We start from the raw sequence: 17,139 nt of genomic DNA on the forward strand, positions 1-17,139 counted from the left end.
CACTTAATTTTCAAGTTTCAACCACCAAAATAACTTATAACTTATATTGTCATGTTTTCTTTCTATTCATTTTGATATCCTAGTTACCTGTTGCTCGAAGAAGACTCATTAATCATATGTTATTTTTGTTAAATAAAATGTAATTTTCTTCATAATTTTTTGTGTTTTTCCACAATCTACAATATCTGCACATTTTTGAACAAACAAGTTATACTTGTTATTTTTTCATTAGATTTCTGTTTTCACATTTGGAATCAGATACTGCATTTCATACATTATAATGTGAAAATGTCATATTTTTAGCTTTTATTTATTTAATAATAACTATTTGGAGAAATCAGTTTTCTCTTATGACATTGATAATTTCCGTTGTTTGAGTTACTTTAATCATCTATAAATTTGATGTGTCTTAAATCAAACTCAAACTTACTCTTAGCCTAGTTCCAATTTTTTTAACTTGCACCCATTTTGATGTTGAAACGTTTGTTTTTGTTAACTTGCATTTCTTTCACCTATTACTCTCAGTCTTCCTGAACTAGAATTGTAATCTTACTATCTGGTAAAATACGCTTCGTGAGGCATTGTGATAATTAATAATTTTATGCTTCTTGTAACCTTTTGTTAGTTAACTCGGGTTTGTTTTCAGGTTCTACTTTAATTTACTCTCAGATTTCCTTCCACAACCTTACTTTTATTTCACCCGTGTCAGGATGTAGGTCAGTGGGCTATCAGATTGTCTTTCTCAATATTTTATTAATATCTTCCACCTCGAGTAGTGAAATTCCTGAATTGAGTCTTGGCTTAGTTTTAAAGAGTTTAATATCAGTTGTATGTGAGCCATCATTAACTTTCTCCTTTTTTTAAGTTTTTTTCATCTGATTGTCATTTATCCAATTTGTGTAATTAATTCTTCTTTCATTTTTTTATAGAAATTTATAATTTGTTTTCTGTGTCAACCTTTCTCTCATAGAGATTCTAGAATTTTCTCCCCATTCTATTTAGTATGGTTATTATAACCAAAATAGGTTTTTATACCCCATTTAGGTGGCTTTCTCTGTTATCTGTCAAGTACTTTATCAATCCAGGACTGCCACACTGTAAAGATTATTTCTCCCACAGTTTTCTTCCATGTCAGATTAGCCTGATCTGTTTTATTTAAAATAACCAACTAATATATTAGGAGTTTGAAATTGTGTCATATTGTAGTGGTATTGTATTATTGTCTCTGACTATAACTGGGTACATGATGAAATGTTGTCTAATGGACAGCGACTGGCTGTTGTAGAAACACAAGTATAGAGGATGACATTTCGAAAGTTTCATCATGCATACTCTAAACAATTTATCAAAGAACGGGGTACGTTTTTATCATCTGTCTTTATATAAGAAAAAAAAAATCAACAAGTGAGCACAACAATGCTTTGAATTTCTTGTTACAGTACAGCATACCAATGGGACGAGAATGATGCAAATTCCTTGAAAAATTCCCACTAACCATCTTTAAATGGACACCTTTCTGTAAATGTGCTTATACACAAATATCTGAAACTAATTTTGGAATCATATAGATATTTGAAAATACATATTTTATAACGAGTTATGATAACACACATAATGACTAGGATATTTTATACAATACCACCTGTTACTTCCAGTTGTTAATCGTTGTCATATTCCACATAGAAAACTGGATGTACTGTACACTGTGATAAGAATAAAACTAGTAATACATTCGCAAAGGTAGAGTACTGTAACAAGAACTGGACAAAATGTATTCTGGCTTGAAAGTTATTACACATTATAAAATATTAATTTTTGCACCTTCCCTCTGAAATAAGACCTATTTAGTCTAACACAAATATTGGCTTTTAACTAGAAAAATGAAATTCGTAGTTTAGAAAAATTTCTTATGTTCAAGCTAGATATAAGAGTAATTTTCAGTGCTAAAATTTGATAAAAAATAAAAAAAACACACAACCCTAAACAATTGCAATAAATTATTTTACTAAATATGTAAAAAACCATTGGTCGAACTCGCATAATAACAAATGTACAAAATAAGATCTAAATCAGGATATTTAACATATAAAATTGTTTATGTCTTGTTCATTTGGAAACCAAATATCGTTTCACACACACACACACACGGTAGCATATGTTAACTCGGACTTTTTTTTGTTTAAAACGCTATTCTTTTTTTCCCAGGTTTGTAGAAATCAAAGATAATAGTGATATTTTATCATTTTCTTTCTTAGAAATGTAGAACACATGTTGTTTAACATGAATAAATCTAAAAAAAAAGAACGTGAGAGAAAATCTAGTAAAAATTATTTTCACTGCATTAGTGAAACCATGCTAAAGATCAGGCCTCTTAAAACAAATGAAAAGATTTATAAAACAAAGTTACAGAGTAAATGTTTCAATAAAATATAGTGTTTGATTCCAGTTGATTTATTAACAAGAAATCTTAGTTACAGGTATTTCACATTAGATTTACTTAAGATTTATGAAAAAGTTTAGTAATTTTGCTTCAAAAACCTAGAACACCTATAACTGAAAAAGACACCAACAGATCAAAACAATTTGGTTTTGAAGTAAGTATTAAAAAGTAAACTGGCTATAATTACCTTTACAATAAGATATAACCACTGGCTTTATGACAACGTGAAACCGAAACGTTGTAACCCGAATCTTTCAGCTACATACATATTCAACATTTCATAATTCACACGAATCAAAATGAGAATTCCTCTTTTCTCAGAACCTGTGTGCTGGCTATATAGAAAAATTAAAAATAATTAAATGTTGGTTTCTATAGCAACAGTGATTACATCTCAATTTCTGTGAAGTTCTTTGATAATTTTGGTTCCAAATGAATAAAGTTTTTTTTTTTTTTCAGTAATAATTTATGTTTTATATAGTAATGAAATACAAATATTTGCCGAGGTACTAGAAATAAAAATGTACAATACAGAAAGAAAAAACATCTATAGAACATTAGCACTAATAAATCAACAATACTAGAAAAGAATCTTCACATAACCACTTTATATTCAGGTACAAATAGAAAACATTAAACTTACTGGATGATAAGAAAAAATAGAAAATTATCATCAGTCTTCATGAAAACAAATCATCAGTAACTCTCCAATCTAACGAATGAAATTACAAGATCAATAATAATAATACCATTATTTAATTTCAGAAAACATTATATATTCTCGTTTCAATGAACTGTTTTGCATAATTTTGTTAAATATCCAGATAAATTAATTACTAATTTTTTCAAACTGAAAAGTGGTACAAGTACCTTAATAGCAATACGGAAGAAGCTGCATTTGAAAATTTTCATAATGCAGCTAATATTATATCTTTAGAACTAAAGTGTAATAAATAATCTGATGAAATGCAATCTTTTTCAGTGATTACTGTCTGTAAAGACCATCAAACCATAATGGCACTTCAAAACATTTCAGTAATTGTCGATAAAAAAAAAAAGAAAATCTAAAATGAAATCATTCAGGATGTTGAACTAATTAATACAAATAATCAGTACATTATTTGGGCAATTTTAATGATCTAACTGTCCTCAAAATAACCTGTTAACTCTAGATCAAAACAACAAAAGAAAATGATGAGAAGAAAAATATGACAGAAAAGAAATAGATCTGTATCATAGGAACAACACTGTTAATGAATGGCTTTTTCTACTTAGCAGTTGCAAAAAACAAACATTCTAATCTCGCTTGAGCAATAACAGAACAGATCCCAAGAAAAATACTTGTTTGGAATTTCACACATTCCACAAGTTGTGGAATATTCTCCATTATATCGATGTTTGGAATAACTTCATCTGGACCATTCATTACAGACAACTGACCCTACAATCAGAGGAACAGTGCAAGGACAACACCATGGTACACAATCCTAAAAACAAAAAAAATCTTACTTACAAAAATGGTCTGCTTACGACAAGAAGGATCTGGTATTTGATACACCTAAAGTAACAAGTACATCCTGAGATATTGTATACATGGGGAATTCATATATGAAATAGCAGCCAGTAGGACAGGATTAAAGAGGTAACAACTGATCACTGTTTTATCGAATGGCAGCAATTTGATAATATATGTTTTTTGCAACTAACGAAACTTGTTCAACAATATTACGTATTTATTGTTTATAAGAATAAGATAAAATTATCTTGTAAGTCTAAAAAAACATATTACGTATTTATTGTTTATAAGAATAAGATAAAATTATCTTGTAAGTCTAAAACTTATCGGGAAAATGTGTCGAACTGGTAGTAATATATGTGATAATGCTTTTAGAAATAGTTGAATTAATTATGAAATAAAAATGAACTGCATGTTTCCAAATTTATGCAATTATTGAGGATCCAATATGGGTCAACATAATTTAGTAATTGAATTTCCCAAAGATGTATTGTCTTCTTAAACTTAGCTAATTTGTACACACACATACTATGCACTTACATTCTTTATGAGAAGAGAAATTACACTTTTTTTTAATTCACTGAAATGCTCTCTGGTGGCTTATCAATAGGTCTCAAAGCTTACGCACTAAAATTCGGGGTTTGATACCCACAGCGGTAAGAGCAAAGGCAATTGTGTAGCTTTGTGCTTCATAACATACAAACAATATCACCAGAATCAAATGATTATAATAGAATTCCTGTAATGCATGCCTTCATTTACAAGTATTAATGTTATGAATAACATTCTACATAAGGCTGATGTAGCATTCAAGCTTCCCACAAGTAGCACAAGGCTGGAGCTGGAGGCCATACAGCAAGCTCCCCCTCTGAAAGCAACGAATTGCAAATAAACAGTCACCAACACAATAATTGTGACCTACTCACAAGTATAACATGCAATTCAGTGGTTGGTTCTTAGATGGAAAGCAAAACAACCGTACAGTAAGTCAATCACCAGAATATATGCAACAAACCATGCTGGTGTAAAGCTAAATGAGAAGGCTGACAAGCTTTAGACAAATCCTCTTTATCAAACCCAATACAACTTTACAGGCATGATATCAACCTCCTATGCATTAGTGAAATGGAAGTGACAACCATGGAAACTACTGATTTACATTTAGAGGGAATGAAACTGTTACAAAACAAAGTACCGTATGATGAAGCTAGAAAAAAGATGGGGAATCAACAGGACAGTATACCGCCAGAAGGCTACTTGTAATATCAGTAAAATAACTCTCTCGTACCTTCTACAAGACAGCCAGTCTCAAAAGAAAGAGTGTACACATCACTTGTGTCACTTTTCCAGACATGTCATTCTTGAATGTGTTGTCCCTAATCTTTGTATTCATGAATTCTCACCCGTTACAAGATGCTGCACTTTCCGTATTACAGTTGGTGTACGACTTGTTGAAGGTCTCTTTCTGGATGATCTTGAGGTCCCAAGTTGATCCATATTCTTTGTTTACCAATGCTATTAAATACAATGTATGTACTCGTTTTGGAAAATCTAAATCCCCGATCTGAACACATCTTTATAATGTGAATCATGTGCAATAGGAAAAGATGTTACATCCCTTCTCTTTATAAAGGATGTGGTTGTTACTTTTGTGTTTTTCTTGTATATTATTTGCTCTTAACTATTCTATGTAGTAAACGTTTTCATAAGCAATTTCAGAAAGTAAATATGTATATATATACTAACATCGAGTGAAAGTAAACGAAAGTGTATAAATATAGAATGCACAAAGTTAATTTCAACATCGAAAAGAAAGAGAACGTAAAACAATATCTCCTGGTATCATTGGTAGAATTTTAAAACAAATCTTAATGCTACAAGAACAGAAACTAAAAAAGTTTCATATCAACGACAGACACGTAAAACTAGAAAACGAACGACAGTGTCGGAAGAGAAAGAGTACTTTACGAATTAGTGAGAGGAGTAGCGAAACCACATAATAGATAAATAAATACAACAAAGTACAATGTGGGAGAAGTAAAACATGTTTTAGTAAAAGCATTATTTATAGGGCCTTATAAATTAATGTAAAACTAGGGAAGGGCAAAGCTTAGCTTAGTGTGAGAAGTAATTTCCGAAGCATGTTGTTTGTGATGGTAGTGGGTTTTACATTGCTACTGTTAACATTACTTTTTTGTTACAAAAACGTATTTTGTGTGTTATATTGCAAACGTTCATATTGGTATTTTTTTGACTACTTGTACAAAAGTTTTAAAATATTTACCATGTGTATATATATGTTTACAGGAATAAAGAGATCCAAGTTCTTTGCTTCCCGTGGATAATACCGACAGGAGGAGCTTTTTGTAAATGCCAAATTGAGCAGATTGCTATAAGATACTATTTATTTATTGATATAGCATGATTAAATGAAAACTCGGAATATAATGGATAAAAAATATATGGCCACCATTTACTTTTTTTTTCCGAAATAGCTTTCTATATCATACGTGTTTTTCATGTTCTTGTATATATATATATATATGTGTGTGTGTCTTGTTACTGCTATTGTTGGTACACTTACAAAATGTGTTAACTTATAATCCTTTGGTAAAATACAAATCTAACAAACGCCATTAAATAATATTTGTTTCTTGGTCGTGAAGTTACTGACATTTCACGCTCTCGCGTGGTGATAAGTTAATAAATATTTATTGCTTTCAGAAAAATATCCTTTGTGTGTGTGGTTTATAGAAAGACTCGAGTTCTAAGTGACTAACCCAGGGATTTTGTTGTCAGGTCCACACATGAAGGTTTGTTTTGTTTGTTTGTTTTTGAATTTCGCGCAAAGCTACACGAGGGCTATCTGCGCTAGCCGTCCCTAATTTAGCAATGTAAGACTAGAGGGAAGGCAGCTAGTCATCACCATCCACCGCCAACTCTTGGGCTACTCTTTTACCAACGAATAGTGGGATTGGCCATCACATTATAACACTGAAAGGGTGAGCATGTTTGGTGGGACGGGGATTCGAACCTGCGACCCTCAGATTGCGAGTCGAGCGTCTTATCCACCTGGCCATGCCGGGTCCACACACATGAAGGCTAAAGATCACACTGATTAATCATTCTTATTTCATAAACACTGCTAGCAGTGTTTAACATTTTATTTCTTCTACTTTATACGTTTTGTGTTAAAAGTCATTTTTAGAGCACGTGAAGAATATGTGAATACCGAAAAAACATAAGTATTTCCAGTACGTGGCTATGACACTGGATTAGAAACGAAAGTTAACCCAATTGGTTTTAATAATTTACAAGGCACGGTCTAAGCCTGTATGAAATCTTTATTTGATTATTATTACTTAATTTCAATGGTTTTTTTTTCTTTTCATTAAATATTTGAATTATTTAATATTTTTTTCTATTTCAAGCTCTTGAAAAAGTAATTTTATAACAGTTTAGTAACCATAAAACGCGTAGTCAACATATCTGATGGAAAAAAAAATAGTTATAAGAATTAATGCAATGTAGAAACATTAAATTTCAAAGGACAACAGCTAAGATTACGAGGCTTTGAGGCTCAAAATGGTAGATTTCCCGTTGGGTCAGCGGTAAGTCTGTGGAGTTACAATCCTAAAATCCGGGGTTCGAATCCAGCGGTGGACACAACAGATAGCCTAATTTGGCTTTGCCTTAAAATAAATAAATAAACAAACAAACAAAGTGTTATTAGAACGCTTTCCGATGGCTCAGCTACAAGTCTGAAAACGTATAACGCTACAAATTGGGTTTTGATACTCGCAGTGGGCACAACACAGATAGGCCATTCTGTAGATTTGTGCTTATCAACAACAATTAGAACACACGATGTTAGCGGTAGCCATTCTCAAACGTTTGTCTACGATCTCTTCTAATACTTAGCATACTGTTGATACACTTAATGGTACGATCCTTAAAAAAAAATTGGCTAGATTCTTACGTTGATGATCTGGTTATATGTCGTACACATAAAATCCATTTACCTTTATTTTACATGCTATTTTATATACGAAGTAAAGCAAAGTTGAACTGTGAGCATTTATATTGACTTGTAGAGCTCAGCTTACACTATTCACTTCACCAAATAATTCCAACTTTCATAACATAGTTTTATTGTCTGTTGAAATATTAGATTAACAATAAACTCTTCAACAGTATTCTTAGAATATAACCAGAAACGTGCTTCAAACTGACCTCGTCATCACTGATTACACTGACAGTTTGCATGACCTGGTGATTAGGGGGCGTTCGACTCGCAACTGAGAGTCGCGGGGTTTGAATCCTTGTCACTGAAAATGCTCGCCCTTTCATCCATGAGGATGTTATAATGTGACGGAAAATCTCACTATTCGTTGGTAAAAGAGTAGCCCAAGAGTTGGCGGTGGGTGGTGTTGGCTCAGTGGCAGAACAAGCAATTCAGGAGCCCCGGGGCATTGCCCCGTCTGCCCCACGCTATTCCACCTCTGCGTTGACTAGCTGCTTGTCCTATAGTCTATCACTACTAAATTAGGAACGGCTAGCTTAGATGGCCCAAGAAATTGTAAAATCACTAGATCACTCAAACATGAACAACCACTTCATGAACATAGTAAATAATTATATCACAACCAATCGTGGTATATATATACACCACACTTCACTAAGGACACTCAACACAATAACATAACAACAGAAGCGGAACACGACTACACAACAAAACAACTTATCAAACCCATCACGGTATCAAAAGTACAAGAAAACATAAAACTTTTGAAAAACAAAGTACCAGAACAAGAGAAAATTCAAAACACATTACTCAAGAAAGGCCCACTGAGATTATTAGAACATCTCACATCTTTATATAACTTATCTTTAAAAACAGGATACATACCAACCGCTTGGAAATAGACCGATGTTCTTATATTCCAGAAAGAAGGAAAATCAGCTAATAACCATGAAGATTACAGGCCCATAAGTCTAACAAGTAATCCAGGACAATTACTTGAAAAAATCATGAATACTAGACTCATAAATTACCTTGAAACTAAATCAATACTCCCGGAAATACAAAATGGGTTCCGAAAAGCAAGACAAACAACAGATCATCTCATTAGATTAACGGAAGAAATAATACACGGCTTTAATAAAAAAAAACAATGCACAGTCGCATGTTTCTTAGATGTTTAAAAAGCATTCAATAAAGTATGGCACAACGGACTCAGTTACAAGCTGTCCACACTGGGGCTCCCCATAGTAAATATTCGCTGGGTTTCTAACTTCCTGAACGATAAGAGTTTCAGAGTGTGTCCCTCAAGGAGGAGTACTTAGCCATACACTGTTTATCATGTATGTCAGCGACATGCCTCTCAAAGACTCAAACCACATTTTTTGCACACAGTTCGCAGATGATGTTGCAATCTGGAAGAGTGTCCCAAACCCAACAACAGCAACATACAATGTACAACCATTACTAAACGAAATAGAATTGTACTGCAGTAAGTGGAGAATTAAAAAAGTCATATTATTTACAAAATCGTACAAAACAAGCAAATTAATATCACGGTTATATCTAGACGGGATTTTCTTTCAGGTAGCAAGATCAGCAAAATTCTTACATTTGACTCAAAGTTAAACTGAATACAACACAATAATAGCATAAAAAAATAGAATTTGAAAAGTGCGAGCTACCTTAGGAGCCTGACTGGCAACAACCACGGAGCTTCACCAGAAAACATATTAAAAATGTACAAAACATACATAACACCAGTCGTAGAATGTGTCTGTGTAACATGGTTAAATGTATCAAGAAACACACATCAACAAAATACAGCAAATACAAAACTATATTTTAACGAAAGAGTATGGAGTCCCACGATCAACAAATTCAGAATTTCTACATTGTTATTCAAACACGTCAACACTATCTTACAGACTCATAGATAACTCGCTTCAATATTATGATAAATATATTATTAAGAATGTACTCATGAGCAAACTAGTGAGTTAAATAATACACGATGAACCAAGTCATAAGTACCTCTCGCCTCTAAACATCATAAATAAGAAACTTGCAGGGCAAACAATGCCAGGTTAACCGAATCCTAGACACAAACGTATCTCTATTTTAAAAGTGTTTTGTATGTAAAAATAGGATTATGTCTGTGTGTGTATATGACTGATAAGTGGAACTGTATTGTGAACACGGACTAATAGTGCGATCATACATAAGTGAAGTTAGTAAAAATATACAAGTTAATATTACCACATGAATTGGACATGGCACGAAATTGGTATGTTAATTAAAACTGCGAATAATGGACAAAATGTAACATACTGTGAGTGATGCAACAACAACATAACAAGGGTTAATACCAAGGATTCAGTAACAGTGCAAACAAAATAACAATTCCAGAGAGGGAGGAAGAAGTCAACAGTGAACCTGACCCTCCATAGTCCAAAACATGGACCGAATTCTGATGAAGAATAAGAGAGACAGTAAGAATGCTCAATACGAGGGCTATTTAGAGTAATGTTTACAAATGGTAGCGGTTGTATCAAGTGAGAATCGAAACGTAATTATAAAATCAACTGATATACAGCGTAGCATGCCATAGTGAACTCCCTAATAAGTAACACAACACACCTTAAGTTCAGTTTGTATGATCACTGAATCAGTATAACGTTATACACGTTCAAAGTAATTATTACAACATGTAAAACATTACAAGAAATACAACAGATTAGTAACATTTAGCACTTATGTTAAGGTGTGTTCAATATGGCTCACCCTGTAATTTACGTATTTTTCTGAAAATGTTCTCTGATGAATATTCTACTGTATAATTTATATGTTTACATTGTATACCTAATAACTATATATATACATATATATATATATATATAAATGATATCTAAAAAAACAAGCTATCAAAACATTAAAATAGCTTGTTGTAATTTTTAAAGCTTGATAAATTTAATGCTCACCAGTGTGTGTGCTGCTTCATAAGATGATGAATAGCTAATCAACATAGAAATCATCCCTGACAATTAACAGGTACCTGTACCCCATGATCTATAACTATCTACTTACTTGCTGCTTAATCTTTACACGTAAATGTTTTGTCTAGGCTGATTTCCACAGATCACAGAGCATCAGATTTGTATTCCACATGGGAAAATCTGAGATGTGGTGGTGAAGAATTATTTCAGTAATGTCTATATAGCACCTGTTCACCAAAGATTGCCTACTAAGACATCTTTTAGACAATTCTCTGCTAGGTTGGTGTCTACGGGTCGTTGTAAATGGGTAGTTAGAATGTCCAAATTGAAAAGGATAATGGCTTCAATTGAATGAACGGTATTTACATTGCAAAGTGATAGTGAAAAAAATTGCTTTGTAAGCATTGTTGGTGTTCTGTGATCATGTTGAAACTTGTGCATTACCATAGGAAGCATTTTTTGTGTGATTTTCCCCGCGGTTAATACAGAATATAACCTAATGTGACTTTGCTCTAAAATAACAATTAAACAAACAAAACATTTTGACCAACTCTAAAGGTATAAACGTAGATGATATTGGTGTGAACATGATATATGCTGGCTGATGTTCCATCAGTGGTAAAGAGTAATACATAAGTACTTTTATAAATGTTTATACACTTTAGGCATATTTATCCTTCCTCTATAAGACACTTACTTCCTTATTTTAACGGCCTTCGCTGTTTATATCTTGATGTTATTTATTCAGTTATCATGAAGAGATCTCTCAGTTTTAAAACAAAGATAATGTTTACAGAACCAAGATGTCAAGCCATTTGTCAACAAGGAGATAACCAACAAAGACAAGCGAGCTATGGCTTTTTTTCCAATGAGGGGCCGAAGAGAAGACGAAGAACAACGAACCAGATTGTTTGAAAAGAAAGGCCAAAGTGGAAGAACTATGAGATTCTATAGTATGAGAGGCAAAAAGGATCAAGCTAATGAAGTTAAAAGAGCAAGCTCCTTTTACGGTCTACGAGGAAAGAAGGACGAGTTGGACGAGAAAAGAGCTAGTTCGTTCTTTGGTCTACGAGGAAAGAAGGACGAGTTGGACGAGAAAAGAGCTAGCTCGTTCTTTGGTCTACGAGGAAAGAAGGCTGGTGAATGGAAACAGGGGAGTTTTTTCAACGACGTCCCAACAAACAACTATTATGGAGAGGAAAACGGACATGAAAACCAAGAGGGTATTGACGATTACGTCAACAACTTAAAACAAGCTTTCTTGAGAAACCAAGTAGGCGAAAACAACCCTTATCTTCCAGAGAGTTTAGATGTTGACAGGAAACGAGCAGGAGCATTCTTTGGAATGAGGGGGAAAAGAAATGCGGAGCGAGATGATAAATCGGGATCGAAAGAGGTACGAATGGTTTCAGGTTGGTGTTAGCTGACAAAATATAGTATGATTTCAAAGTATTTGTACATACACAAACATGCATACATATATAACCTATAAAGTTACTATACACTACTAATAAAATCCAAAACATCAGTAAAGTTAGAGTGCAAGACTATAGGATTGAGCTAGCTAGACTTGTGGAACTTCAGAGTTTTAGTTCGTTATATTATGTGGTACCACAGAGTTTCAGTTCGTTATATTATGTGGTACTACAGAGTTTCAGTTCGTTATATTAAAACAACGTAGAGCATTACCAAGTCGTTTCAGTCCATGTCGGTATGTACGGTCAAGCTCTATCTGACTACCATGTAGCACAGTTTGATTCCAAAGCGATCCGTCTTAAGACAGTCATGTCCAAATCACACCCATTCTCCCTGCATAGTTTCCATAGTTCATATATTATACGAAGATGGCGATTTTCAAGTGCGCGTCTCAACAGTTTTATCGCACAAAAATCCATAGGCGCTACATCAGGTGACTTGAGCGATATGTTTTAGCATGTACGCACTTTTAACTTTCCATCCGCTTGAAGTATGCGATATTTTCTATTATATTAGTCGGACTTCACTCCTTTACGTTTACTGATTTATTATTACTGTAAATACAGCTAGACCTAAAGTGGCAAGATTAAGCCTAACAATTCAGATACGTACTTCCACTTTTTTGTATTTTTAGTTTTTCTTAACAACAGTCACTTTAACATAAACCAAATGAAGTTTGGTACAATTTTAATATTTATGTATAACACATATCTTATTGTTATTGTTATATAATTATAACATTTAATGTATCACATATAATATTTTACACGCCTTTAAAACATAGTATATATAATATGATAGACAATACTTAATGTATAACATAGCAAAGAATTAGGAAGGCAGAAATTTTGGCTAGTGTTAATTTTCCTCGTCTTTTTAAAGTTGAAGGACAGTTGCTAATTAAATATATTGGAAATTATTATTAGAAAAACCTTAAAGAAAGTTTTGTGTAGAAGAAGAGCCAGTGTCTAACTTAATTGTATTATAGCGGCAGAAGTGACAATATTAAATACATTTTATTTACATTAGGTGCTTGAGGTAAAAGACAAAAATGTATAAAAATCGTAATAAAATTAGCAAAATGATAAACATAATATTAAGATAAAATAAATAAACTAGATATAAATAAGCAAATAAGTGAATGCCTTCCTCTGATTGGTGGTTCAGAATTAGAGATAGCGCTACTCTACGCTGTCGAGACGAGACGCCATTATTGTAAGGAACAAAGACTTTTTAGCCAGTGGTAAATTCTTCTAGCGTGTAAATCATCCATCCCTTCATCTAAATCTTTATAATGGTCTACAAGTTGTGAGAGATTTCTTCTTTAAATCTATTACAAGTACTATTAATCACGTAATTAGATGTTCATTAAATTACACTTTTAGCACCTGCCAAGTTTTAGGTATGTGAACAATGTGCCGTGAGTTTTTGAAATTAGTTTAAAATACAGTTTTCCCCCTTTACACAGTTACCGTCTGTTTATATATAGGCTTAAGACAGTGCCACTATGTTTCGATTATAGCTCTAGTGTTTAGTTTTAGTAACATTAGAGTTACTGTAACTTGTAAGTTGAATTGCAAGCGCAAGGAGTAAATTATCACTAATTTTATTGTTAATGTTAGCTTAGTTTTGTTTGGTATATGTTCAGGCATAAGTTTGACACAGGGGCTAATCCATTGGTAAGGCAAGTTCCAGTATTAAACACCTGGATTCTAATTATGTGAAATATTAGGGCAGATAAATCACTGGATAAGGGATCAACAGCTAACACAATTTAAGTCTGAAAGCTGTATTAGATAGTGCCACACATATTGGGTCGGTTAATAGATTATCAAGTGGAGGCGATACTTCACCACAATCTCTTACTAGAGGGCGGAAACAACACAGAGATGTCTAGAAAGGTCCTACACCAGAGAGGCTTATCGATACTGGGAGAGTATCTTTAATCCCAATGACCAGTACACACCACTATTCTAGACTACTGGTCAAGGCTTCTCGATGCTGGGAGAGTATATTTAACCCTAATGACCAGTACACAGCACTATTCTAGACTACTGGTCAAGGCTCGATGCTGGAAAAGTATCTTTAACCCTAATGACCAGTACGCAGCACTCTTCTAGACTACTGGTCAAGGTTCGATGCTGGGATAGTATCTTTAACCCTAATGACCAGTACACAGCTCTATCCTAGACTACTGGTCAAGGCTTCTCGATGCTGGAAGAGTATATTTAACCCTAATGACCAGTACACAGCACTATTCTAGACTACTGGTCAAGGCTCGATGCTGGAAAAGTATCTTTAACCCTAATGACCAGTACGCTGCACTCTTCTAGACTACTGGTCAAGGTTCGATGCTGGGATACTATCTTTAACCCTATTGACCAGTACACAGCTCTATTCTAGACTAATGGTCAAGGCTTCTCGATGCTGGGAGAGTATCTTTAACCCTAATGACCAGTACATAGCTCTATTCTAGACTACTGGTCACATTTGTTAGGATGTGCAGAGATAGGAAAAGCAATTAAAAACAGTGTACAGACATGTGTCCCTAGGAGTAAAATGGAATCATGCACCCAGTAGGGAACCTCGATTATCCAACAGGAGACGGAGAATAACAAATAAACTAAGGCCTACACATAGTGCTGGTAAAAAATGTATATGTATATGGCGCACAAGACTCAAGCAATCTCACTTTATAATGTTTCACTGCAATATTATTTGGGGGGAGGGTCATAGAAAGCAAACACTGCTTGGTAAGTTCTCTGAATTTTATACCGTCGTATTCTTTCAAACTCTGAAATACTGAGGAGTTCACCCTCATTGGCTTTAACTTCGTACCATACGCTGACCCGCAAGCTGGGATAGCCATTGCAGTTTGACAAAACAGCAGCAGTCATTATGTACCTTATGGCAGCTCTCAATAGAACAATCAACATTGCAAAATATAAACTTTCTAGACAATTCACCAGTTTGTACACGGTACATGAAAAGCAACAGCACATCAAGCTGAAAACTGTAGGTTCCTACCTGACCTGTCTAACAACACTTCTATATTTCGGACACCTCACCTGGGATACAGGTAAAAACACAAGTGAAAAGTATTTATATTCTACTTTCCACACTAGAACTACCAAACTTACATTGCTAAACACGGGGGAACCAAAAAGCATCACTGAGTGACAAGGCAACAGAAACTCCTGTATAAACCTGGTTTTGGTTACCAAACCCATATTAGTGGAATAGTGATACTGATAAAGCCTGTAAGAATGGAATAAAGACCAGACTGAATTTATGTGGATAAGGCGTGACCAATCTTGGATAGAGGAAGCAAGAAATTCCAAAATTAGAGCCAATACTCCCTATAGGTAATCAGCTTTCAAAACACACGACATGAAATGAACTATGCAGCAAAGCCAATTTCACAATTGCTTCGTTTAAGCATTTCCACAAACTTATGGCTGGCACAGGAACAAACATCATGCCAATGTCAGTCATTTACAGTTATGATGGTACCTCCACTTCGCACAGATGAAGACAAAGGCAAAGCTTTCATGCATAGATACATTAACCAATGTGACTATAGTGGCATACAGGTAAAGTACAAGCTACAGCAATTCCTATCTGAGCTACAAATACACGCAGGTATGAAAGTACTGTTTAACTTGGATGAGATACACGGAGCCATAAATATGCCTTTTAAAGATGGAGCTCCAGATCTTAATAGTATACAGCTGAAGGTGGCGTTGAGTATCAATGTAGTTAGGCAACGGGTAGCATTCCTTAAATATGGACTGATGCTTTTAACAAATCTTTACCCAAACATATGAAGGATCAATCTTGTCTTCAATGTCATGAAATCGTTCTACAAAACATCATTGATAAAATCTTAAAGAAGGCTGTAGTTAGAATGTTTGCTTATAAAATTGAACTACTAGTACTTTCATCATTAGATGGTTATCATATTACCAGAGAAACTGGATCAACTCTGCTGAATTCACAGTTGATACATAGGAAAGTTTTGTAACAGCTCATAACACCTTGGGAGTAGCCCTAGAACTGGAAAATGCCTACAATAAAGTCCATCTGCTTATTCTTGCTGACAAAATGCTCAGAACAGACATCAGTGTAACATGTGTCAGATGATTCATAACTGCACTAACTACCAGAAGATGCATCATGAAGCATGGAAACTAGCAATAAGTCTGAATCACTGGTCTACCTCAAGGATCACCATTCTCACTGGTCCTCTTCCACATCTATTGTAACTACAACTTATGTAGTTAAACTTGCTTCTTTTAATTCAATACATTACATTGTATGTATGCAATATTTGTAGTTAAAATGGCTCAAGATTCAATCTCATAACATTAAATTTGCAGACCTCCCCCAGAAGTGGCATGCCTCGCGTGCTGGTAGTGTGCTTTGCACACATCGTGTGTCACAGTTTAGGTGTGGCAATGGCCTAAACAATGCTAAAGTCTAGGGTTCGGGTTCGTAAACTTCTTGGCTATTGGTTGTTGTTTTTAGGGCAAAGCCACATTAGGTTATATTCTGTATTAACCGCGGGGACTCGAACCCTGGACTTTAGCATTGTTTGTCCGTAAACTGGCCTGCCGCGGAGAATCGATTTAAATCTTTTAGACTTACCGTCCCCCCCACAAACTTACCGGTAACACACCTGGGGTCAGGT

The 17,139-nt window shown here is 34.2% G+C and overlaps 1 protein-coding gene across 1 annotated transcript in view; it reads left to right on the forward strand.

Annotated features, from left to right (window-relative positions):
• Positions 1 to 17,139, forward strand: part of LOC106472343 — a 29,928-nt gene that overhangs the window by 1,626 nt on the left and 11,163 nt on the right. The window contains exon 2 of the mRNA XM_013932979.2: positions 11,770 to 12,369. Coding sequence (XP_013788433.2) covers positions 11,827 to 12,369 — 543 coding nt within the window. The 5' untranslated portion in view covers positions 11,770 to 11,826. The remainder of the gene's footprint in view (positions 1 to 11,769; positions 12,370 to 17,139) is intronic.

This window comes from Limulus polyphemus, unplaced genomic scaffold, assembly GCF_000517525.1.
Source record: "Limulus polyphemus unplaced genomic scaffold, Limulus_polyphemus-2.1.2 Scaffold5262, whole genome shotgun sequence".
Lineage (NCBI taxonomy): Eukaryota > Metazoa > Arthropoda > Merostomata > Xiphosura > Limulidae > Limulus > Limulus polyphemus.